This window comes from Drosophila navojoa, chromosome 5, assembly GCF_054131105.1.
Source record: "Drosophila navojoa isolate 15081-1374.11 chromosome 5, UAZ_NAV_1.0, whole genome shotgun sequence".
NCBI classification, from domain to species: domain Eukaryota; kingdom Metazoa; phylum Arthropoda; class Insecta; order Diptera; family Drosophilidae; genus Drosophila; species Drosophila navojoa.
Window position 1 is genome coordinate 18,012,203 of NC_142893.1, and position 23,935 is coordinate 18,036,137.

Genomic DNA, 23,935 nt, shown 5'->3' on the forward strand with positions numbered 1-23,935 from the left:
TTTAATTGCCATCTAATTATTTACAGTTCTTTAATTGAAAACCAACCTGAAAGCGCAAAATATGACGGAATATGACTGACTATGACTGAATAGCTACAATTGTATGTATGTATGTATGTACTTATGCTATTTGTAGCTGCTGAATGGAATGCAACGGGAATGCAGCAGGAAGCATTTGAATACAGCATCTGCATCAGCATCTGCATTGGGTTCAGCTGCAACAGTTTTACAAAAGCTAAAGAATTTGCTAATTGCAAGGAAAACCGTTAAGCGTAGAGATATAAATTGAATTGCTCAGCTAGCTAATACCCTGCTTGATATAAGAGGGGATATAAATTAAATTTTTATTGATATAAGTAAGGCAATACTTAATAATTATAATTTGGCAAATAAATTTAACAAATATATATGAGAAATCTTATTTCGTAAAAATAATTAATAATAAATAGTTAACAAATAAATAAATACATAAATAAGTAAATAAAGAAATAAATAAATCAATAAATAAATAAATAAAATAAATATAATAAATGTAATTAATATAATTAATATAAAAATATAATAAATAATAAAAATAGTATAACTAAATTAAAAAATAAATAAAACAAATAAATATTTTACAAAATGTTTAAGTATACAAAAAAAAAAAAAAAAAAAAAAAAAAAAAAAAATATTTTATAAAAAAATATATATTTATTTATATATGTAAATAAATATTTTATTTTATATGACATAAAAAAAAGGTTTGTAATATTTAAGATATTATATTTATGTAGAAGCATTCTCTTAATAATTTGAAAAGCTTTTTTTTTTGTTTCCGCATTTTTATTTTCAAATAAATACATATTAAAATTTTATGATGGTAAAAAAAGTATGTATAGGCTAGGTATATTTAAAAAATATAGCAACAAATAATTTAAAAATAAAAAAATTGATTTCCGTGACTTATATGATATATAAAAATACAAATGACCAAATCACACACATATTCGCGATATATATGCCTATAAGATACACGCATACAATTTGACTATAATCCTATGCCTTTCCAATTCATAATGTGTGATAACTGGGCTTCAAGAACTACTTGTCTAAATAATCGCTAATGACGTGTCACCCAACCGGTTTATCACAATGTCTTGTTAAATTTGTTCATTTTAATGGACTTGATTCTCAGCTAACAGCTGTTTGGGCCATCACATCCTACTTTATGGCTGAAAATACTAATTTTAAATATGTTTACACCGATTCCAAAGTGTTTTTTATTAGCAAATCTCACAATATATATAAACAGTTTTATGTATGTATATATACATATTCAGTGTGTAATTCCAGTTCCATGCTTGAAAAGCAGCTTAGCCACACAACGGCAATCGGCACAGTTTAAAGATACATTTACTTTTTGTTTCCATAGCCATATAGGGCAAACCGAGTCTAGACTCTGGATGCTGACATTGTCTTTGTTTTCCTGAACCGGTCCCATCATCATGCGTCATTCGAGCCGCAGACGGCAGACCATAAAAGTATTGCAACTAAGTACATAACGAATGAGACAATCGCCAATGAGTACCAACAGCAACAGCAAACGAATTGTGCAATAAATCAATACAGCTAAAAAAGAAACAACAACGACAACTGCAAAGAACTAATGAAAATAGGAGGATCAAGAGTCAAACAACTCCTCCACTGTCGGCCAAGTTTTCGCTTAGGCAAATAGCTGCAAAGGCAACGTCGGCGCTTAATTGTTTACTTATAATTATTTGCTCATGAGCCCAGCCTTGATGCATGTCCTTAAGCGCCGACTCCTCCACATATCCTCCACATTCCCAACTTCATTCCCATTGCCATTCTCTCTCTCTCTCTCCAGTTCGTCTGGACTTCATTTGTTGAAGACCCACACACAAGCTCCAGCATTCGTACGTACGTACATACGTTTTATGTACTATGTAAGCATTGGAGTAAAGCAACTCTTAGCCACTCTACTAAGTATTCAGCTAGAATTGGGGCATTACTACTATGGCGTCGATTTGGGCAGCTATGTAAATGTAAAATTCTGCTAAATATTTAGTTTTGTGAGTTTGATTCGAGAGCAATGCAAGGTTTCCCCTAAAAGTTTTATATTTCATTTCATTCAATTCAATTTTAGTTTTTTTTTCCACAGAAGTGAATTCTTTGTTTTACTGTGTGAGCCTGAAGCCTAAAAAATGCATATATGTATTTATTATTATTTTACATTTTTAATAGTAAATACGAAGCGCATTATTGCTATAGAAAATGGAAAAAACGGAAATAAAGCTTGGATTTCTTGAGGTTTATTCAGCCAGAAGTTAAATAAATAACTTAAAGAAGAAACTATATTCATATTTAATAAAAAAATAAAATTAAAAAAAAAAAAAATTTTAAAAATTTTAAAAATATATTTTAAAAAAAAAACAAAAAAAATAATAAATAAAAATAATAAATAATAAATAAAAATAAAAAAAAATAAAAAAAAATAAATAAAAATAAAAATAAAATAAATAAATAATTAAGTTATAATAATATACCGACTATACAGAAATAATACAATTTTTGTAATATGCTCTTCTTAAGTAAATAAAATAATTTAAGAAAAATATTTAATTAAAATAAGTAAACAAAATAATTTAAGAAAGATATTTAATTAAAATTGTGGAATATTTGAATAATCTGTATATAATTTAAGAAAAATATTTTATTAAAATTATGTGAGCTCTGCATTTTCTCTGTCAGCTTTCCCCCTTCACCTAGTAGAGCATTCAAGCTGCGCCGTTTTCTATCTCTTTTGCGTCAAAGTTTTGTTGCTGTGGCTCAAGACTTAAAGCCGGCCGGCTTGTCCAGTTGTTTGGTATTATGTATTTTTTTTCTTTTTCTGTACATTGTTTGTTTGCAGAAGCAAAGGCTGAGTCTTTTTTTTTTTCGTGCTGCTCTCTCCCTGTCTGCCTCTCTCTCTCTCTCTCTTTCTTGATTACTCTTTGTATTTTTTGTTTCATTCGCTCAGTGGCTCGCTCGGTTTAACGTTGATTTTTTTAGGCTTGTTTGCTCGGCCTTTAGCAGGTGTGACTTATGCATGTGAGTGTCGCGTGTGTGTTTGTGTGTGTGTGTGTGTAGGCTTGTTTGTTGCTGTTGTAATTCGTGTTGTTGTTGTTGTTGTTACTTAATCGCCTGTGCACAGGTTATCGCTTGCTCTTGAACTTGCGCTCACAGCGCCAGAGCAAATAAACAAACAAACAAACAAACCAAAAAACAAAAAAAATAGGAAATCGGTACGTTAAACTCGATCTGGACAAATGTGACTTACATTTTCAATATACTTAACTATACATACATACATATATATTTCTTTTTGTAGGCATAAACTAATTGGCTGACTGCTCGCCGTAGCTGCGCCGTTTTGTCGCGTTTGCAGCAATTATGAAAACGCAGCCATTGGCGACATGATAAACGGTTTCCGCAATATTTCCGCCCGCGCGCAATGCACGGGGCTTGGCAAGGGCAATGGACCCAACAGCTGTCGCAGCTCTGGGGTTGCATCGACTTGTCCTGCTGGACGTGGTGTGAGTGTGAGGCAGAGAGAACGAGGAGAGTGTGTGTAAGTGAGACAGAGAGAGAGAGAGAGAGGGAGAGACTGAGAACGTTTTGCCCTTTGTTTGCCCATACTCCCAGTCGCTCGCTTGCGGCATCGTTTTACTCTGGCCCACTTCACACGGGCCTTCATAATTTTAACACAGCGCACAAATTGTCCTTGCGCCGCAGCCGCTTGTTTACAGTTTGTTCCAGGCCAGCCGAAAAGGGACGCCCGGGCCGGGAGGAGTGCGCACAGTTAAGCAAAGTAAAAGACTGAATCGAGCTGAAGGCAAGTGTGTGCAGGCGCGCAATGAGCCACACAATTGGACCAGAAAGAAAACCAAAGGGTTTTAAAGCCCAAACGGGCTGGGCGTATAAAAAAGTCAAGTTTAAGCCAACCGAAATTTTTGATATTTTTTCATTGGAAATAAACAGCATTAAAAAGGGTTCAGATACTTCAAGAAGTTAAACATTTTAAAAAGGGTTTAGAAATTTCTAGATAATTAAGATAAAGCTTATAATGCTTAAAGCCTCAAGTCCGTTGAATTTCGCTTGTCTTGGCCTTGGCAATAGAAAATGTTCAGCTTGAGTTCTTTTTATGGCTTGACAATTTTAATTTCTATATTTTATTCTATTAAGAAATTATTATAAATTATTTTTTACAAACTTCCAAGAAGTGAAACACTGTTAGAAATTTCTGGGGAATTATGAAATAGTATCCATATAATGCGTTAAGCCACAATTCCGTTGAATTTGAAAAAAAAGAGATTATGCTCAGGTCATTTTAGGGCTTGACCATGGTTTATAATTCAATTTATGAATTATTTAATTAATAAATTAAACATCGCTGTTTTTTAAAATAGTAATATTTTAACATTTTTAAAATTTATTTACGGATATTATTTTATTTATATTATTTTTAATTTATTTTATTTTTATTTTTAGTTAATTATTTATTTTATTTTATTTATTTTATTTATTTATTTATTTTATTTATTAATTTATTTATTTATTTTATTTATTTTATTTATTTTATTTATTTTATTTATTTTATTTATTTTATTTATTTTATTTATTTTATTTATTTTATTTATTTTATTTATTTTATTTATTTTATTTATTTTATTTATTTTATTTATTTTATTTATTTTATTTATTTATTTATTTATTTATTTTATTTATTTGTTTTCTTTATTGTGATATTTAGTTTGCCACAAACAAAAAAACTTAATAATAAAATATGCAAATGTATTTATATTTAATAATGCTTGATTCCAAGCTTGGGCTACTCAAGAATTCATAAATCTTTACTTAACTGTTTCGAAATTCTAATATTATATATAAATTCTAATAATGTAAAATATATTATAAAAATAATATAACAAATTTGTATTTATATATAGCAATAATATATTATCTTCTTCAGTAATCATTCTTAGGTACATAAACCCCAATTTTAAAATACGGCACGCCCAACCAGATTGTTTTTTGTTCCTCCTGACTTAATCTTCATATCGTTAATTGAATGTCTAGCTAAAAATGCTTGAGTTGGACTCGTTGACGTCGTTTGTCGCCGTTGCCTAAGGAACATTTTGATTGATTCGTCTCCGCTTTAAGTGCACAGACAAAAAACACATACATACATATAAATACATACATAAATGTATCTAAATAAGTATGTATGTGTGGATGTCATCTGTATTAACGCCGCCAAATGAGGAAATGCTTACTTTAATTTATAATATATATACATACATATATATTCATATATGTATATATGATTCTCTCATCTAATTTAACGAACGATCTTGACTTTTAGTTGATTTATTCCCTACTCTCAAGCAGCGCCGCCTTTGTCTCCTCTCCTCCTCTTCTGCTTCTGCTTATGCCTTTGACGTTCTAGAACATGGGAATGCATAATGCGGCCACAATTCGCCAGAGGTCGCCACATCCAAGAAATTGCGCTCCACATATTTATGCATATGGACCCATATACACATTCACACACACACACATTGATATTGTTGCCTTTGGATGTATTTCTTATTTGCACATTTATTAAAATTTATTTGTTGTCGATTCGTTGGCATGCGAGCAGCGCATAGAATTGTTTATGGCCGAATGCAGCCGTTGACAGTCGCTGCGGGAATTGAAGCTAGAGCCGGAGCGGCCAGAGGACGGGCCAACAATGGGTTAAATCGGTTGCAGCAGCTTTTATTGTTTTGTCTTTGCAAAAATTTCGTGTTCGCCACATTTCACTTGCTGCGGTAATAAAATTCCAAGCAAATCCAGCAAAATAACAAAACAAATTGTTCTCTATTTTTTGTTTGTGCTATTTTTAAAAAACGAGCAACAAGAATTTGCATAACAAACGTGTAAAAGGCGCGCGCGAAGGCAGCGCCAGGCGCAGCGCTCTGTTTGCTATTTTTGGCATAAACGAAGAGCGAAAGAACGAGAAGGAGACCCAAACAACAGTCGAGCGTAAGCGAGAGCGCATTCAAATGTTTACTCAAGCGACGCCAGTGACGGTGACGTCGACGTCACTGCTGTCGGGTTAATGCACCGCAGCTGAGATTAACAACAAATTAAGGCTTACCTTTCTCAGTCAAGGGACTCAGCGTTTTTGTTTTTGCTGCTGTGGAGCCGGACTCCTGTTGCTGCTCCTGCTGCTTCGATTTGCTGCCAGCAACGGCGGCGACGACCACGACGACGCAAAACAGCAACAACAACAACGACGACAAATTCGCTGTCGCCGGCATTTTGCCGCTACTGCGCTGCCTGCTGCTGCGGCGACTGCTGTTACTGTTGTTGTTGTTGCTGGTGTTTTTGCTGCTGTTGTCTTACTCGTAAAAATAAAGCCAAAAACAAAGCGCGCACTCACTCACACACACACACACCCGCAACGCACTCGCGTAAAGCAGCTATTGCTTAAAATGTTCTTTGTTTTGTTTATATATTCAGCATTTTTGTGCCGCAAATTGTGGCAGCGATATTTTCTGTTTACTTTTTACTCGTTTTGAGTTTGTTTTTTTATTATTACTATTTTGCCGCGCGAATAACAAATATGCGCATACATACGCACATGCACGAAAACACACGCACACACAAATAATACACTTAACGCCAATACACGCCAACTATGAATTAGGCACAAGGCTCAAGCAAATTGTAAACACAGCGTTGCCTGTACATACATAAAAATATTTATTTTTCACATAATTTTCATTTATTTTGCCATATGTATGTGTATTTATGTATATTTGCGTCGGCGTTCTGAACGAAAAACCGCGCGACACTCCGAACCACACGCACAGAAAACCGTAAGAAGACTGAAGGAAAAACACAGCATTCATTTACTAAGCAATTCAGAAGGTAACTCTTTGTGTGAGCACTCACTGAGAGTAATCGCTGCAATAATCCGTGACGTCACACCTTGACGAATTTCATTAGCAGCAAATCACGCCAGAATATATAAACTTATGTGTTGCCAATGAAATAAATCATTTTAAGTAGTTATGTTAGTGAATATTACTTAGGACACAGCACCTTTTACCATTATTTAATTAAATTCTACAAAAATTCACAAAGTTGTATATCGATTGTGATATCTCCAGCCGGCCCACATTTTTGTCATAACTAACAGCCACCTATTGCATGCAAAGAGCTAACGTAGCCCTGGAATTTGAAATCGTGTGTTCAGCCCTGTTATATTGTAAAACCCTGAGCAAGCGGCGCCAAAATCAAGTTAATACCTAAAGCATAAACAAATTAACATCATTCGGTTTTGAGATTCGTTGTCATAAACAACAAACATCCAAATTGTTCGTGATTTCATTTTTCGAAAAATAGTTTAAAAATTTTTTTGTTTGATTATGTTGAGTCAGTTGTTTGTAAGTACATACATACATATAATAAAAATGCACTTCGGTTGCATAATTGGCATTTGCATTGGATTTGTTTTTTGTTGACATTTATTTTTGGCAACAGCGCGGTCGTTCTCTTATGGTACGCTCTGCGCTGCTCAGCCGGCGATGTGTCTCCTCCGAATCGACCAGTACGAAAGATGACGTCATTGTGGACTTCGAAGATCCCGATTTGCCGTTGCCCGAGTATCCTAAGCGACCCGATGAGCCGCTAGAGACGCGCAAGCAACGGTAAGTGTTATATTAAGCTAACTGCCAGATGTTAAACGATTGCATTTTATAACAGTTTGATGTATCAATCACGCAAACGTGGAATGCTTGAGAACGATCTTCTCCTGAGCACATTTGCGCACAAATATCTAAAGGACTTCAATGCCGAGCAGACGGCGCTCTACGACGATCTCATCAATGGGGTCAGCAACGATTGGGACATCTATTATTGGGCAACGGGCGTCAAGCAGACGCCCAAGGAATACGACACGGAGATCATGAAGCTACTGAAGCTACACGTTGATAATGCAGAGAGGGTCACGCGCTTCCGGCAGCCAGAGCTGACCTACTATCTGAAATGTTAGGGGTTTCTTAGTTTTTGTGTTCGTGTCTGTTTCTTGTTATTGTTGTTTTTGTCTTTGTTATTTTTTGTTTGTTTTTTTTTTTTTTAATGGGAAAACGTAGACAAGGTGACATTACTACTTGCGATCCGCCTTGGATATCGTTTTCCCAGTGGCTAACTCGTACTCTTTGGCCTCGCCCTTTAGGATTAAGTAGTTTTTGGTTGTGTTCTACACTAGACGAATTGAACAAGGACAAAGCTTGCTGCAGAATATGTGGATAAAGACACCTAACACTACCCATATACGCCTTTCACTGCACATACACGTTGACTACACACACATACACGTACAATCAGGCCCATCCAAATTCGCTTACACACATACCTACACTGACTTACACATACATACATACACCATGAGGTGCACACGGATACACACGCTCATGTTGCAGGGCTGGTTGAGCTTACCAAGTTAGGATATGTTTTAATCGAATTATATGTTTATTATCGTTGAAGATGCAAATGAAAAATACAAAAAAAATATAAAAGTAAAATCCAAAAAAAGGGAGTTAATAAAAATTAAACGAAAAAAAAATTGAAAATGATTTATCATTGAAACAAAAATTGAATATAAAAATAAATTAAAGGAACAATACAACAAAAAATATAAAATGGGAGCCGAAAAAAAATTAAAAAATAATTTAACTCATTGAGGAGCAAAACCCTAATTTCCTATTATAAATAAAAAAAGCTCATGCTATGCAAACTTACTATTTATGTATGAAATAAATACATTTTAATTTAAAATTTAAAAATTATATTTGTAACATAATTATGATTTTTAAACTTCCAATTAAGAGGAATCTAAAAACTTAACAACGTTCAAAAACCTTGTACAAGGTGGGCAGGCTGGTCAGCTCGTAGAGGTGCTTCTTGAGGCGTGCGGGCGGCAGCAGATACTTCTTGAAGCCTGGGAAGAGAACATGCTCCATATACCAGTGCTGGCTGCGCATGTCGCCATCGTCCTGCCAGTCCAGCTGGGCATAATAGCGCGCGGTCTCGCGGCAAAACGTCTCGAAGCACTGCGTCTCCTCGGACCATTCCACCTCGGTGGCCAGGCGCAGCAGATAGACGGGCAACTGGGCGCGGCTGGGCACATGTTGGGGCAGCAGAGCTGGCAACGACTCCAAGCAGCCCTGCTCCGAGATGCGCAGCGAGAAGTATTCCCGCATGAGAGGCGCCATTTCCTGGAGGATGGCCACTGCGTTGTCCGCCAGCTCCGTTTTGTCCCCATCCTCGGGCACCCAGCCGGCGGCGCGACTGTCCAGCGCAATGAGCAACAGTTGCTGCAGCGGTAATGGTGGCACCACACGCACCTCCGGACAGTTCTGGAACTCGTAGATCAAACGCTGGTAGTAGAGCTCCTCGCTCAGGGCAAACGTGTCGCACATGTAGAGGCGCGTCTCGTGCTGGAAGAGCGCGTGCCGCTCGTCCACACAGCCCACGTAGACCAGCTGCTTGAAGATGCTGCGCAATGACACCTGGCACTGGCGCTCCACGCTCTGCTGCATGTTCAGGACGCTGGTGAGGCGCACCTCCTTGGACTTGCGAGCGGCCGTCACCCGGAAGCTCTCCTCCTGGGACTGCGTCTCATTTGAGCTGGAGGATAGTCCGGAATCCGTTTTTTCCAGCGCTTTGAAGAACTTCTCCAGCTTCTGTTCGGTGGCATCAGTGCGCACCATATCTTTTTCGTAGATGCGCTGCGTCTTGTCCAGCGGTTGTGTTGCTTCCAGATCCACAGTGCCCGGCAGCTTGAGCTGCTTGTAAAAGCTACGCGTGGAATTGCTGCCCAGCAGCTTTGCCTCTACTTGCTGCTTGATGCGCTCAATTATCTCGTCCTGGTAGAGAAAGTGCACCTCGTGCTTGGTGGGATGCACATTGACGTCAAGATTTTGGGGCGGCAGCATGAGGCTCATGTAGACAAACGGATGCTGACCGCGTGGCAAATACGTTGCATAAACAGTATCCAAAGCGGTTTTAAGTGCTATAAGCTCGAGAGGATTAGTAAAGGAACGAAGTTCTTATGGCTACCGAATTACCTGAGGACTCAACCAGCCGATGATTGATGAACAGCAGTAGAGTTGACTTCTTGGCTGAATAATTCACCTGGGTGAGCTGACACTCCAGCTCGAACTTGAACATCTCATCCTTGTGACTGAATTCCATCAGCTCCTTGGCAACGGCTGCGCCATAGATAGCCCGTATATTCTCTGTCCGCGAGCTGCACGCTTGCGTCTTTATGCTTGGCTGGTCGCCTTGCTTGCGCAACACGAAACCCACATGTGGATTGTGGACGGCATACTTGGCTAGCACATCCGAGATCTTTTGGAACTCCTCTGCAGGGGATTTGAGCGCCTGCCGACGCTGTGGCATTGTGTAGAATAAATGCTCAATGGTAATGATAGTGCCTTGATTCCCAGCACAGGGTTTTGGCGGGGCAAGTAGCTTGCCATCCGCATAAGTAGCTTTGTAGCCGCAACGCTCGCTTGCCGTCTTGGTCTGAATGCTCAGATGGGCGACATGACTGATGCTGGCCAGAGCTTCGCCCCGGAAACCGAATGTGGCTATTTCTGTTAGATCCTCAAACTTGCTCAGCTTCGAGGTGGTAAAACGTTCGCAGACGATGGACAAATCCTCTTTGCGTATGCCAGTGCCATTGTCCTGGATTTGCAGCAGCTTCAAGCCTCCGGACTTTACGTTTACCTGAATATGACTTGATTTGGCATCCAGGCTATTTTCTAACAACTCCTTCAGTGCGTTGGCTGGACGTTGGATAATTTCCCCAGCGGCTATGCGATTGACAACCACTTCGTCTAGTTTTTTTATTATTCCAGGCTCCAGCATGGCGCCAAATGTACGCGCATTGTAAACAAACTAGCGATGTGCAGTTGAAATATCAATTTATCGATTCTGGTATATACATATATATAAACTCGGTATTTTTTAGATAACTAGCAAATGCCAAAAACATAACGTACGTTGAATTGGCTTAAGACACAATTTTTTAGTTTTTGTCGTTTTTACTTTTATTAAACAAATTCGTTAACACTTTTCATTAAACATAAACTTCATATAACAGTTCATAAAGCATTTGTAACTACAACTATTTTGATTCGAGAATTATCGAAATTATTAGTATATGATTATTTGTACTGCATTGTACTATTTAAACATTAACGGAAATTCATGATTACTAATACTATATTGTCGTTCGTTGGTTAAAGCTTAAAAAACCATTTGCATTTGAAGCAAATAAATACAGAAATACCCAAAACAATTGTCGTATACTTAAAAACACTTCGCACCTTGCGTCGCTTGCGCTCGGCAAGAACTTCGTTGTAGTCAATGTACAATAGATTTTGTGATGGGCTGAACGAACCAAGCTGCAAAATAAAGAGATTATGTGTACTCATTATTTCTTATCAACAAGCAACTAACTCACATATTTAACCGTCTTAGTAAGATCGTCTAGAACTCCGCGATATGCTCTTAAATTGCTCTGCAAGCTGGACAGTTGCATCTCTGATGGCTGACCAAGTTTTCCATTTAACTGATTTTGCATGACGTACCGTATCGACGCTTGTATAATCACCAAATGCTGCAAATGATTGGCGGTGATCATGAGAATCTCATAGAAGCTGCAATAATATAAAATCAATCAATCACTTTATAATTTCGGCAACCTTCTTTATTTACTTATCCATGCCGTCCTTTTTAACTCGCGCTATTGATTTCGTCGACCAGTGATGCAAATGAAAGCTAAAGGTGAAATAAGAGGATTGTAAGAATAAAAGAAATGCAGTTACCAGCAGATCACTTAACACTCACTCTAGTAACCCCTTTAGGATCTTGTTCCGATAGATGGGAAATTTAATACCAATATCGCGCAATCTCTTATCATCCATGATGAGGAATTCGGCGAGTGAAATGCGCGCTTTAGCAAAATGCTCCAGCATATTTGACATTTCCAGAGTCTTCAATATGCTGGCTAGCTCTTGAAAATACTCCGGACAGTCGGTTTTCAGAAAAATGCGCGGCACATGATCCCGCAGCGTGTTGTAGCAGATATAATTGTTTGGCACTATGTACGCGGGGGCCGGATCAGGCGGCAGCAGCTCCAGCAGATCATAGAAGCCATGGAATTCGGCTACCTGTTTTGGTGTATATCCCTTGTTGTTAGCCAGATTGGTATTTATACCAGCATCCACCAGTATCTTGACTATATCTCTGTGGTTATTCTCAATGGCATGAAAAATGGGCGTACAGCCTTGATTGTCTGTGGCATCAAAGCTGATCTCGTCGATGAGCAGGCGCACAACGTTAGTGTAGCCCCGGCGACAAGCGAGCATGAATGGAGTGATGCCATACTTATCCGACACATTGATGACGGCGCGCTTGCTAAGCAACAGGCGCACCAACTGCTCGGCCACATGCGCATCATTTGCATAGCAGTCGCAGGCAAACATGAGCGGCATCTTAGAGTCAACGTGCTTGTTAACATTCGCTCCGAGCTCGTTGACCAAATACTCGGCCACCTCGTAGTGACCCTCACGACAGGCACTCATCAGCATTGTAAGTCCTCCAGGCAAGATGCCATCCACAGGAAACTTCAGCGCATCGATGTGTTCGCGCATAAGTTGCAAGTTTCCCTCCATCAGTGCTTCATACAACAGTTGTTGTGGTGGCACGCATGGAGCACGTTTCTCGCGTTTCAGCTAAGCAAAAGTTTGTTTATGTTAGACTAAATGTGCCGAAGCCAACCAGAATTTGCTTACAGGTTCGGCAAAGTAGAAGCCATCATAGCTGCTGCAATCCGAGTCATCCGTGTCTAGCGGCGGGCCATAAGTAAGTGTTTCGGTCATTTTGTTTCTTTAGTCAAACACGTCCAATGCAACTTTCTCAGAGCATTCCAAATAAATCTATTAAAAAATTGCGTTGCGAAAAGCAAAGAACTAAACAAAATGGCAAAGCTTGAAACGTAATGTGGCCAATGGTGAAAATGAGAATAAAGCGTGTTTCCAAAACCAAAGCTGGTCACACTGTAGAGCCACCAGTGGAGCTTAGCTTCTACAAGCTTATTTAAATTAAATATCGATAGCAATATCAACATCGTTGTTGTCCATTACAATTCAACGCTTAAATTTCAAATGTTCTTAACTATTTTATGGTATATTATGATTATTTGGCAAATCGCAGTCCACCAAAGTAATTATCCTTTTCGAATTTAATTTGACCAGCAAAGACTAAGTTGAAAAGCCGGTCATATATCGATATCGTTTTTTGCCCATTCGAATTTAGCACATAATTTTAAAATATTCATTATTTTTATTAATAGTAGCATATTTTACACATATGATTATTTCTTGTTGCCCTTTTTGGCAAATCGCGGCCCACCAAAATTCTTGCCCTTGTTGAATTTATTTTTACCCGCCTTATTTGTTAGTTTGACGTTGCTCGTTTTCTTCTTGGCAGCAATTTTCGTCATCTTCTTGTGTCGGTTAGCCTCGGATCTGTTTTAAAATGGGGAAAGATTATTGTTAATTACTATAAGCTTTTATCATTATCAGATTGCACTACCTTAAACGAAGCGCGCCGCCCCGACTGACATCAGTTAAATCATTGGTAAAGGCAGATTGTACACCTCGTCGCTTGGGTTTGCCACCGGCTGGGCTGGCATATTTGCTGGTCTCTGTGGCTGCACCCAATTTACCAGGTCGTTTCCGTAGCTTGGCCATTTTGGCGCGCACCAGTGAAACCTTTTCAATTTCCCTCATAGCGCGCTCCTTGGCCATCTGTTCAGGCGTCTTCTTTTTGGGCTCCTCCTTCTTTTTTTTCCGCTTGGCTTCCAGCTCCTTAACAGGCGGACCATCCTCGCCATCTCCGCCGTATTCGGGCCGTTTACGTTTGCCGGCTGTCTTGCCCTTACCTCGTTTAGATCCGCCTGCTGCTGCTGGTTGCGCCTCGTCATCGTTTGTAAGAGCTAGACGAGCTTTTTCATTCTCTCGCTGCTGTTTGGTCTGGAACCAGGTGCGCCTCTCGCTCGGCTGTCCCAGCAACTTGCGTTCCGTTTTGGACAGCTGCTGCTCCGTTTTGGCCAGCTGACGTTCTGCCTGCTCCTCATCCAGTATGTTCTCTGCAGAGAATTCAAATAGAAACTTTATAGATCTTCAAATTGTCATTGGAAATTTCATCTTACGTATTTCGGGTTCCAGCGCCGTCAGCTTGTTACGATACTTCTCAATGATCTCTGGCGGTATTATGCGATTCTTCACGCTACTCTCGGCATTCTTGATAATGTCCTTAACGATCTTGCGCTCCTTCTCTCCAGCCAGGGATACAGAGATACCCGCCCGCCCTGCACGAGCCGTACGACCCACTCGATGGATGTAGTGCTCCGTGGTGATGGGCATCACAAAGTTGATGACTGTCTTGACGCCCACAATGTCCAGACCACGTGCCGCCACATCGGTGGCAATGAGCACATCGATTTGTTCCTCTTTGAATTTCTTAAGCGATTCCAAACGCTGCTGCTGCGTCAAATTGCCATGGAGCTCGCCGGCTCGCACGCCCAGCAGTCCGAGGAGGATGTGTAGCCGATGCGCCTGCTTCTTGGTCTGAACAAAGACCATGCAATGATCGTGAAAGGTGCGGCAAATCAAGCTGGCCAAGATGGGCTCACGATCGCCCTCTTTGTCCTCGCGTATGCGTATGAACTCCTGCCTCAAATTGAACGCGACCTGTTGATTGTTATTGACGAAGACCTTGACGGGCTTGTCCAGCGAGACGGCGGCCAGATCTTTGACCTGCTCACTCATCGTGGCCGAGAAGAGCATCGTCTGACGCGTCTTGCAGCAGGAATTGATAATCTCCTTCATTTGCTCCGCAAAGTACTCGTCAAGCATGCGATCGGCTTCATCCAGAATGAGCACCTGGAATGAAAATATATTTCCGCTTTCAACTACCAGTTTTTTTTGCGTATATTCCTGATTTCTAATCAACACCAATCAGCTTGCAACTGCAGCGCAGCCACAAGTACCAAAATCTTATCCGCATAGCTCCAAAGAGCTCGGAGCGCAAGGATTGTAATTCATCATCTTTATCTCTATATTATCTATCTCTCTACCTCTTATTCATGATGCTCACCTCAATGGAATCCAGCGTGAAACTTGGCGTATTCTTAATGTGATCGATCAGACGGCCCGGTGTGGCAATTACGATATCCGGATTCTGACGCAGCACACTCTCCTGGGCCTTAACATCCAGACCGCCGATGGCCAGGCCCACTTCAATGCTGGTGAACTGGCAGAGCTGTTTGGTCACCTGGTAGACTTGGGCGCCCAGCTCACGTGTGGGCACCAGCACCAGGACGCGTGTGATGGCCTTATTGTTCAGCGGTCGGTAGAGCAGACGCTCCACAGTGGGCAGCATGTAGGCGGCCGTTTTGCCTGTGCCGGTGGCCGCGCAGCCGCAAATGTCGCGGCCCAGCAGGGCCACAGGTATGGTAGAGGCTTGAATGGGCGTGGGATAGATGTAGCCCAGCACGCCGATGGCGCGCATGAGCGGCCGCGATAGATTCATTTGATAGAACGATGTAATCGTCTCATTGGACTCCACAGTATCATCGAATTGCATTTTCTCGCCTTCGTCCTCCTCCTCCGCATCCACTGCTGATTTCTTCTTCTTGTTCTTACTTTGCTTCTTTTCACGAATTCGCAAATTATCGTGCTTCAGCTCATCCTCGGACAGCGCAATTTCCTCATCGCTCTGCTCGGCGGCCACAGCCTCGGCGCCGCCTCGCTTCTGCAGGCGAACTGCAATCTTATCGTCTGTCTTTGTGCGCGCCTTGCGCTTCACATATTTCATCAGATCATCCCATGTGTCCTGATTATATTCCTTAACCGACGAAACGAACTCAAAGCCCTTCTCGAATTCGGTCACCTTTTTATGCCGTAGCTTGGTAGGTTGATACTGCCAAGTAAGAGGTAGATTAACACCTGTGGATTCCCTTCTTCAACTAAATACCTACTTCGACTTCAGCATCCGAGTCTTCGGATAGATTTTCAACCTCGGCATCATCTTCAATGGTGCCGATAAGATCCAAATTTTTAGTTGCGCCCATTTTCATGCGCGTGTTTACAGTTTACACTCAAAACAACACGTGTGCGGGTGAATGCGATGTGAATATTCCATGTATCACCCATCCCTAATTATTTGCCGGTGTGAAAACGTTTATGTAAAATATCGATAGGTTTCGATAATGGATGGCCGGCAAACAGCTGTTTAAATTGTTATGACATTTCGTTAGTTGCCATCAAGATGCTGCGATTGTTGACAAGAACTCGTCTAGCCAGGTATAAGAATATATAACAAACTCATTAAATATCGGGTGTCAATATATTGTCTATTGTATAGGTCCTTTATGCCTGCTGCAGGCATGCGTGGCTACGCTCAAAAGGTGCCAACTGACAGTAGCAGCAGTATTAGCTCCAAGGACGAGGAGCTGAGGATTAGCAATGATCCCATTAAGTTCTTTGGCAGCCATGCGGCTACCTGGCGTGCACGTGACACCCGCAGCGGTGGCAGCGATGAATCCCTGTGGTATCAGCCTTACGTCATCTCTGCCAGCCTGGCCATATTCTTAATCTACTTTTGTTGTCTACGTGAGGAGAGCGACATTGATCTGCGTCTAGAGGGCAATCTCTATGATCATGTCAGTGGCTTGGAAGAGGTGCAGCTCACCGTGAACTATAGATACAACAAAGAGCATGGCCTAGATACCAAAGAGCAGGAGCAGCGTCTGCGTGAACTGGGCGTCGACATCGCTCAATTGGATGCCAAATTGGCGCAGTAGCTGGCACAATACTTAGTCCTAAACATGTTTTGTTTTATTTCCTATTAAGCAATAAAGTTAAATCTACATATTTAATAACGAACATTTAAGTGTATAGTTTTTTTTTATAAACAATAATATTACAATATATTTTGAATAGTAAATCAAAATAAGATATAACAGGAGTTTAGATCATTAATAGCCATTATTTACTTTGGTTCACTATATACATACATATATACTTAACAGATATATTTACATGATTCCCTGATGTATGTTCTAAGCCTCATTCAAGCCCTCAACTTTCTCTTGTTTCCTTTCCAAATTCCTTTTATGGAATTTGGTTTCACAATGATTTCTAAATGCGGCATGGCCCTTGATGGTTCGATCGCAGCACTCACAGTGATGTAGCGGGCCCTTGGGCACATGCTTTTGGAGCGGCGCATCGGCGGGCAATTCGCCTTGCAGCCTGGCCAGCTTGGCGAGCATCTCGACGTGGCGTATGCTGTCGCAGTGGCGCATATAGTTGCTCTTCTCCTTGATGGTGATGCCGCAGGGCTCACAGTAAACAGAATCATGCTTCAGGTGGACCTTCCTAACGTGCTCGTAGACCTCCTTTTTGCAGTAGAAGCCCCTGCCGCATGTCTCGCAGATGAAATCCTTCTGCTTGAGATGAATCCGCTTGACGTGGATATTGAGTAGGAAACTGTTCTGGAATTCCCTTTGGCACATGTCACAAGCCACTTTAGTCGCTGGCTTGGGATCGGGTTGTGGGGAAAGGCCCAGCTCCAGTCGACGCCTTTGCATCCGTGCACGATTCGCCGCCCGGGCTTCTTCTGGGCTGTGCTTGTCGCAGCAGCGACACTGCGAGGGCAATTTACAGATGAGGCAACTAAAGTTACGCTTATGTGCCAAAGCCACATGCGCACGCAGCGAACGCTCCAGCTGGAAGCGCCACCTGCAGCTGGAGCACTTGAATCTACGCAGGCGCAGGCGACACGCCTTGCGAACGCGCCGCAGATGCTGCAAGCAAGTGCGACGACTGAGAAAGCTACGAGTGCAACTGGAGCAGTACCAGCGCCGGCTGGAGTGAGGCATCACATGGTGTTTCCTTGTGTGCAGCTGATGACTGTAGCTGTGTAGGTAACTTCGGTTGCATTGTGGGCAGGCGGCGAGAAAGAGTCGCTTGCGAGACGACTTCGGCAATTGTGGCTTCGGTTCCTGTCTGAAATCAGATTGGTTGTCGCTGAGCATGGAAACATGCAGAACAGACTGCTGCTGACTCTCCGACACTTCTCGTTGCTGCTGCTCCATCAGCATTAGCTTATACGACTCGTTCTCCAACAATGTGCCCGCCTCGCCTCGTTTCACTCTTCTGCTCCTATGCGAGAGCAGCGTGTGCTGCAGAAAGTAGCGTCGATAGCATAAACGACAATGCCAGTTATCTTTAAATTTGTGCTGCCATTGATGCGCTTCCAGCTGCTGCAGTCTGTGCCAGGGCAGTTGCGTGCAATCCTCGCAGCCGCAGCGCAAGCCTGGCAAAGGGGGAGCAGCTCCCGTTGGCCTTAGGGCAGTACGCGATTCGCTGTCGCTTAGCTTGGCCAAGGCGCGACGATAGCCTGACGTTATGGTGTCCATGATCTGCTCTAATTGTGCAACATTCACGGTGTTTGGCTGCGCTCCAAAAGCAGCGCCCAACGCTTTGTAATCCGATAGCAAATCCACTTTATAGTATTGATTGCTCCAAAAATTCTCGCAGGATTGAGCAATGCGCAGAAGACGCATCATGTCCATAGTGCTGAAACGCACCATCTTCTGCACTGGACCGCCGATTGAAGTTGCCTCCTCGTCAAAATTTACGTATTTCTGGATAAGACCGCTACAACATTTGCATTTACAAGTGCAGGCGCTGGTGCAACTGCTGCTGCTGCTGCTGTTGGTTGTGACAGCAGGTACAGGTAGGCTGGCACTAAAATGTTGCAGGGCAACAGCCAATTTGCAGGGCCAGGACATATTTGCTCCATCTAAATTGCAGTTATCAAATTAACTACGAGTATTTAAATAAACTACGAGTATTTAAATGATGTAGCTATGAATTTGCGATAAGTGTAAGCTATCGATTACTTTTAAGCTTTATAGCGGAATGACACTAGATATTTTATATCGTAATTGAACGGTTTAAGCTATTAGGATTGTTTGCCAGGACAGGCATAAACTAAATGACAAATTTATAAGCTTAATTGCAGTAAAGGTATTAAGCTAATTGTATTTAAGGCTAAGGACAATAAGCTGCAATTAATATATAATTAATAATACATACAGTTCCATATACGATTTATTAGTTCAGCTCAAACATATCTTAGAAATATTGAACCATATTTACTAAACTATTTAAGTAGAAATACCTTCGCACAGCAATAAAACATTACCGTTATTTGAATGTAGCAACAAATATGCTACACGATCGATTACATGTTTACCCAATATATCGATAGGGAATCATTTTGGTATTCTCGTACTGCGCATTGCAGACACACAGTGTTTGTTGTTTTCGAACAACAAAGACGCACTCGGGCGGCGCAATTCATTTTTGTTTAAGTTGCCAGACAAGTTCTGTGTGCATTCGGGGGAAGGTAAACAATTGTGCAAGTGTTGGCCGAAACGATTGAAACGCGTAAGTACTCTTCATTTGTGCTATATTATACTTCATTAAACTCCACAGAGCATCTATCATTCCCACACACATACGCACTCACACGCATACGTATCTAAGATATCGTACAAGCATATATTTGAATATGAATATATATAGAAAGAGAGATGTATCAATTTAATTTAAATTAAACTCGTCTGCATCCGACAGGCAGGTCCAAAGTTCATTTTTTTGTGCAGCGATTTTTGCTTAAGTGTGCGTCTGCTATATGTGTATTTGTGTGTAAGCTAGCTTGTGTGTGCCTGTAGGTGTGTGGGTGCGTAGATGCATGCAGAATGATAAAACGAGAAAGAAATTATAAAATGTTATTGTCAAACGCTTTTCTTTTTTCAAAGCTCCTCACGTTCTCTCAATAAACAAAATACGTTGCAACAATGGCTTCGCATTTCTTTCGCACTGCATTTTACGCAACTGCAGCGAAAAAATCAATAAATCTACCGTTTGCCGCCGGCCGCACGGCCGCAACACTTGCCGTGGGCCTCTCCTTTGGTGGTAAATGCTCAAAGATTATATTATATATATATTTATTTATATATAAAAGCGTATATTGTATGTCTCTCTCCTGATGTCATCCACAACAACAACAAAATCCACAATTAACAGCACAGAATAATTGTGCGTCCGGCGTGCCGTATGAGAACGTCTATGCGGATAGATTCTTTGGCATCTCCGGCGGACTCCCGATCGCCGGCAAGGACAAGGGCCTATTGCAGGGACCGCTGGCCGACTGCCGCCAGGGCATGCAAAAGCCGATCGCTCGCAATTTTTCAAGCCTGCAAACGCAACTGGTGGGTCATGTAAGCTAATTATATATATATACATATATTTAAATATGCAAATTTGTTTATATACAATTATTTTTAAGGTTTTAGGAATATATTAATATGTAAGAAATGTGCGTATGTGAAATTGGGCAATTGTTTGGTTACGCGTTGGTTTAATTGTTAGCCAATCAATTTAATTTATTTATGTTTATTTAATTCAATTTACAATTTGCAGTTCGTGCGCTGCTATTGATTAACATTAGCAGTTGTATTCTAGTGCAAAACTAACGGTACAATTAGCAAATACCATAACGTTCATGACGTAGCGAATACGTTACATTGTTTACATTCCCATACGCCACTCACGTACTGTAAATGTAGTCGCATTCTTTAACATTATCAGAACCTTCCCCAACAGTTGGACGACGCGTTAACATAATGTTTACAGTTCAAAACACTTGCAGTTCGCTTGTCATTAGCACATTTGCTTTAACGTTAACAGCACCTGCCACAACATTTTTGCACAGCGCACATAACATACTGATTACATTCCAGACATGCTTTAACATTAGTGGCACCTGCCACAACATAACGTATACAACATATATATACATTACGTTACGATCATTAGCGTGAACGTTAAGCCACACCGCTTCGCTCAATGAGCTGTGATGATAATCTTGTGCACTTTGCTCCCGGCGTGAAGCGATTTAACTTTTTCATTTAACTGATTTGCCGGCGAATCGCAAACAGACATACATAAATACATACATATATGAATAATAACAAATAATTAATTTTAAATATATGCAATTAGTTCGTACTCATTTACCGCTTGACTTCAACAACAAATGATTATAGACGCTTCAGTTGACTGGCCTTTAACCCTTAAGTTTCTTTTTGGCTGCACCTATGCAAAGCGACCCCTGTCGTCCGACATTTGCACTTACTCAATTGGGGCGACTTTTGCGCTGATAAATCATAATGGCGCTCAATGTCAAGCTTTCGGCCCAAGCTCAAGCGATCGTCGTGCTCTCGCTCTCTCCCTCACGCAAACGGCGGTGGGGTGGGGGTGGGGGTGTGGATTGAGTCCGCTTCCAATGCCGCAATGTAATTCAATCCGCCGCAATGGCAATTCAGATCCCCCGAATAGCATACGCACACACACACACACACGGGCGCTGGCACGAAACATATGCCATTTTCCAGATTTCTATTGGAATCCGGGTGTACTCTCGCCCACCATGTTTGAAGCTCGTTTAAGACGACAGTCGATCCAAAGCTTTTGTAACTGCAAATACATGTGTTGGATATACACTAATTCTAATTATGGAATTCATAATTGGAATTGTTCTAGTTTTCCTCCTATTGATTATACTACGTAAGATCTATAGGCGTCTGAAACGTGTGAGTTTTCTACTGCTTCATATTCTTCTCCAATTTTGCCTTGTGCTCGAAAGTCGGTAATCTATTAGAAGACTGATAACTGTTTAAATTCGCACCTACAACAACTTTGTATGCTGCTTATCTAAATTGCAACAGTCTTATCGATAGATTGGATTAAGCCATACTATGCAGAATATTAAAAAAAAAGTATAAAAATATTTTAGTCTGCTCCAAACGCGTGTGACTGAAAGTCAAGTCAAATTACTCCAGCCAGCGCCGCAACAGTGCCAATACTTTATATCCATTTGAACTATAAGTGCTATAAATAATTCCTGGTAATAAATCACAAACAAAGTTGTCTGGTTCAACCGATTAGGAATCCCTGTCTAACACAAACTTAGCACTAACATGCATTTAATCAGCCTTATCTTATCAATCCAATCGTTGCTTGATTTACTCACATTTTATTGGCAAACACTGAAGGTCAAATGTCTGTGCTAACTAATCCCGCCGGGGAGTGCTATAAATTCTTATTTATATCATCATTTGCTAATTTGCATGGCATGAATACAAATAATCCTAGACTTGATTTTTTTTTTTTTTTGGTTTTAGTAGTATCTAATCGGTTAGAGCTAATCAAGTTGCCAATTCTGATACCGTCCCGCCGCCAGCCAATGTCCAGCCTATCTAATCGCGCAGATAGCATCAACTCGACCTATCCGAAAGTTTTTTTATAACAAGTCACGGAAACCGTTTCAATTCACGTTGAAATGCCAAAGGCTTTTCACTTCTTTTTCGCAGACAGGAAAATATGTGAAATGTCTTATAGCTGACATATATTATTTCATTTTATAAATCGGATTTCCAATGAAATGCTAAAGCTTCATTTTCCGCATACAAATCAAATTAAAGATCTCTGAAAAGCTAAAAAGATTTCGCCGTTTTGTGAGTGCTTAATTATAATAGCATTTAATATATTATGTTTATTATATAAACGAGAGTAAAACTAATCTGGAGTACCCATTTTCCCCTTTCACAGAGCGCCATGGCCCCGTTGAAGAACCGTCGGTATTTGTCCTCCAAGGATATTACCAAAAATATGACGCTCTATACGAACAACAAGGCGAACATCGAGGTGGATCCCAAGACGCTGGCCTTCAAAAAGCCCACTGGAAATCCGCTGGTGCTAATGATGGCCTGGCTGATGGCCAAGCAGAAGCATTTGAAGAAATATGCGCAAATCTACACGGAAATGGGCTTTGATGTGATGGTGGTGCATATTACTCCCTGGCAGCTGCTCTGGCCGGCCAAGGGTACTCAGGTATATATAGTAGTAGTAGTAGATACCTGTCATGCCATGCCATAAACTCAATATCCATTTGTTGTTTCAGGTGGTCGCGGCTGAAACGATAAAATTTCTGGAGAACAATAAATCGTATGCGCCGATTGTAATGCACGGCTTCTCGGTGGGTGCATATCAAATGGGCGAAATAATGTTGCAAATGTCGCGTGATATGGATCGATATAGCAGCATATTGGATCGTTTCGTCTGCCAGATCTGGGACAGTGCCGCAGACATTACCGAAATCCCTGTGGGCGTGCCCAAGTCGATATTCCCAAAGAACGAGCGCATGCAGAGCGCCCTGCGCAACTATACCCTGTACCATTTGAAGACATTCCATAACCAGGCCACCATACATTATATGCGCTCCAGCCAGATGTTCCACTCGACGCTACTCAAGGCACCGGCGCTGTTCTTTGTCTCCGAGAATGATCCGATCGGTCCGCCCTCCTCCAATCAGGCTGTGCGCGAGAACTGGGAGCGCGCCAACATAAAGGTGACTTTCAAGTGCTGGCAACGCTCACAGCATGCGGCCCATTTGATCAAGCATCGTGATGAGTATTTGGAGACGCTCTTCCAGCACTTGGAGAGTTGCGGTGTCCTCGAGTCTGTGGGCGTGGCCAAGCGAGCCAAGTTGTAGCATGTCTCGCCGCTCAATTTGGGTGATAACAAAAAGAACTAAAACTAAAAGAAAATCAGAAACATAAAATATATCGACGATTTCATGATTTTATCTAGTTTATAAGAATTAAAGTTTAAACGTTTTGTTCCCTCTGTGT

General features: G+C 41.0%; 8 protein-coding genes across 13 annotated transcripts in view; 3 read left to right on the top strand and 5 right to left on the bottom strand.

The window, feature by feature from the left end:
- The window catches only part of LRP1 (LDL receptor protein 1), an 80,031-nt gene extending 73,107 nt beyond the window's left edge, over window positions 1-6,924 (bottom strand). For all 3 annotated transcript variants that reach the window (XM_089262015.1, XM_089262014.1, XM_089262016.1), the window contains exon 1: window positions 6,182-6,924. In XM_089262015.1, coding sequence (XP_089118141.1) covers window positions 6,182-6,344 — 163 coding nt within the window. In that variant the 5' untranslated portion in view covers window positions 6,345-6,924. The remainder of the gene's footprint in view (window positions 1-6,181) is intronic.
- A 356-nt stretch (window positions 6,925-7,280) lies between these two features.
- LOC108653961 (succinate dehydrogenase assembly factor 2-B, mitochondrial) lies at window positions 7,281-8,656 on the top strand. The gene is made up of 3 exons (XM_018104933.3): window positions 7,281-7,475; window positions 7,573-7,739; window positions 7,795-8,656. The coding sequence occupies exons 1-3, from the start codon at window positions 7,458-7,460 to the stop codon at window positions 8,081-8,083; spliced, it is 474 nt and encodes a 157-aa protein (XP_017960422.1). The 5' UTR covers window positions 7,281-7,457; the 3' UTR covers window positions 8,084-8,656.
- On the bottom strand, window positions 7,573-11,021 carry Mlh1 (DNA mismatch repair ATPase Mlh1). Its single transcript, XM_018104919.3, has 2 exons — window positions 10,161-11,021; window positions 7,573-10,105 (listed from the first exon to the last, which is right to left on the bottom strand). Exons 1-2 carry the CDS (start codon window positions 10,963-10,965, stop codon window positions 8,934-8,936), a joined length of 1,977 nt encoding a protein of 658 aa, XP_017960408.1. The 5' UTR covers window positions 10,966-11,021; the 3' UTR covers window positions 7,573-8,933.
- A 100-nt stretch (window positions 11,022-11,121) lies between these two features.
- Window positions 11,122-13,126, bottom strand: Gasz (ankyrin repeat, SAM and basic leucine zipper domain-containing protein 1). Its single transcript, XM_018104924.3, has 5 exons — window positions 12,897-13,126; window positions 11,950-12,836; window positions 11,818-11,880; window positions 11,564-11,759; window positions 11,122-11,504 (listed from the first exon to the last, which is right to left on the bottom strand). The coding sequence occupies exons 1-5, from the start codon at window positions 12,981-12,983 to the stop codon at window positions 11,340-11,342; spliced, it is 1,398 nt and encodes a 465-aa protein (XP_017960413.1). The 5' UTR covers window positions 12,984-13,126; the 3' UTR covers window positions 11,122-11,339.
- Window positions 13,127-13,381: 255 nt separating this feature from the next.
- On the bottom strand, window positions 13,382-16,309 carry Rs1 (Dead-box helicase Rs1). The gene is made up of 5 exons (XM_018104918.3): window positions 16,148-16,309; window positions 15,265-16,089; window positions 14,318-15,050; window positions 13,699-14,254; window positions 13,382-13,631 (listed from the first exon to the last, which is right to left on the bottom strand). Exons 1-5 carry the CDS (start codon window positions 16,244-16,246, stop codon window positions 13,478-13,480), a joined length of 2,367 nt encoding a protein of 788 aa, XP_017960407.1. The 5' UTR covers window positions 16,247-16,309; the 3' UTR covers window positions 13,382-13,477.
- Window positions 16,310-16,360: 51 nt separating this feature from the next.
- On the top strand, window positions 16,361-17,054 carry LOC108653963 (uncharacterized). The gene is made up of 2 exons (XM_018104935.3): window positions 16,361-16,472; window positions 16,534-17,054. The coding sequence occupies exons 1-2, from the start codon at window positions 16,438-16,440 to the stop codon at window positions 16,970-16,972; spliced, it is 474 nt and encodes a 157-aa protein (XP_017960424.1). The 5' UTR covers window positions 16,361-16,437; the 3' UTR covers window positions 16,973-17,054.
- LOC108652837 (uncharacterized) lies at window positions 16,418-19,112 on the bottom strand. The gene has a single exon (XM_018103034.3). It carries the CDS (start codon window positions 18,962-18,964, stop codon window positions 17,231-17,233), a length of 1,734 nt encoding a protein of 577 aa, XP_017958523.1. The 5' UTR covers window positions 18,965-19,112; the 3' UTR covers window positions 16,418-17,230.
- A 363-nt stretch (window positions 19,113-19,475) lies between these two features.
- l(2)k09913 (transmembrane protein 53-like lethal (2) k09913) lies at window positions 19,476-23,851 on the top strand. Of its 4 annotated transcripts, none has more exons than XM_018104925.3 (5): window positions 19,476-19,625; window positions 20,000-20,156; window positions 20,268-20,461; window positions 22,854-23,135; window positions 23,206-23,851. In XM_018104925.3, exons 2-5 carry the CDS (start codon window positions 20,039-20,041, stop codon window positions 23,794-23,796), a joined length of 1,185 nt encoding a protein of 394 aa, XP_017960414.1. In that variant the 5' UTR covers window positions 19,476-19,625; window positions 20,000-20,038; the 3' UTR covers window positions 23,797-23,851. The 4 variants fall into 4 exon arrangements, with proteins under 4 accessions (XP_017960414.1, XP_017960415.1, XP_017960416.1 ...); XM_018104926.3 differs by having other exon boundaries at window positions 20,268-20,452; XM_018104927.3 differs by lacking the exons at window positions 20,000-20,156; window positions 20,268-20,461 and having other exon boundaries at window positions 19,492-19,625.
- The last annotated feature ends 84 nt before the right edge of the window (window positions 23,852-23,935 follow it).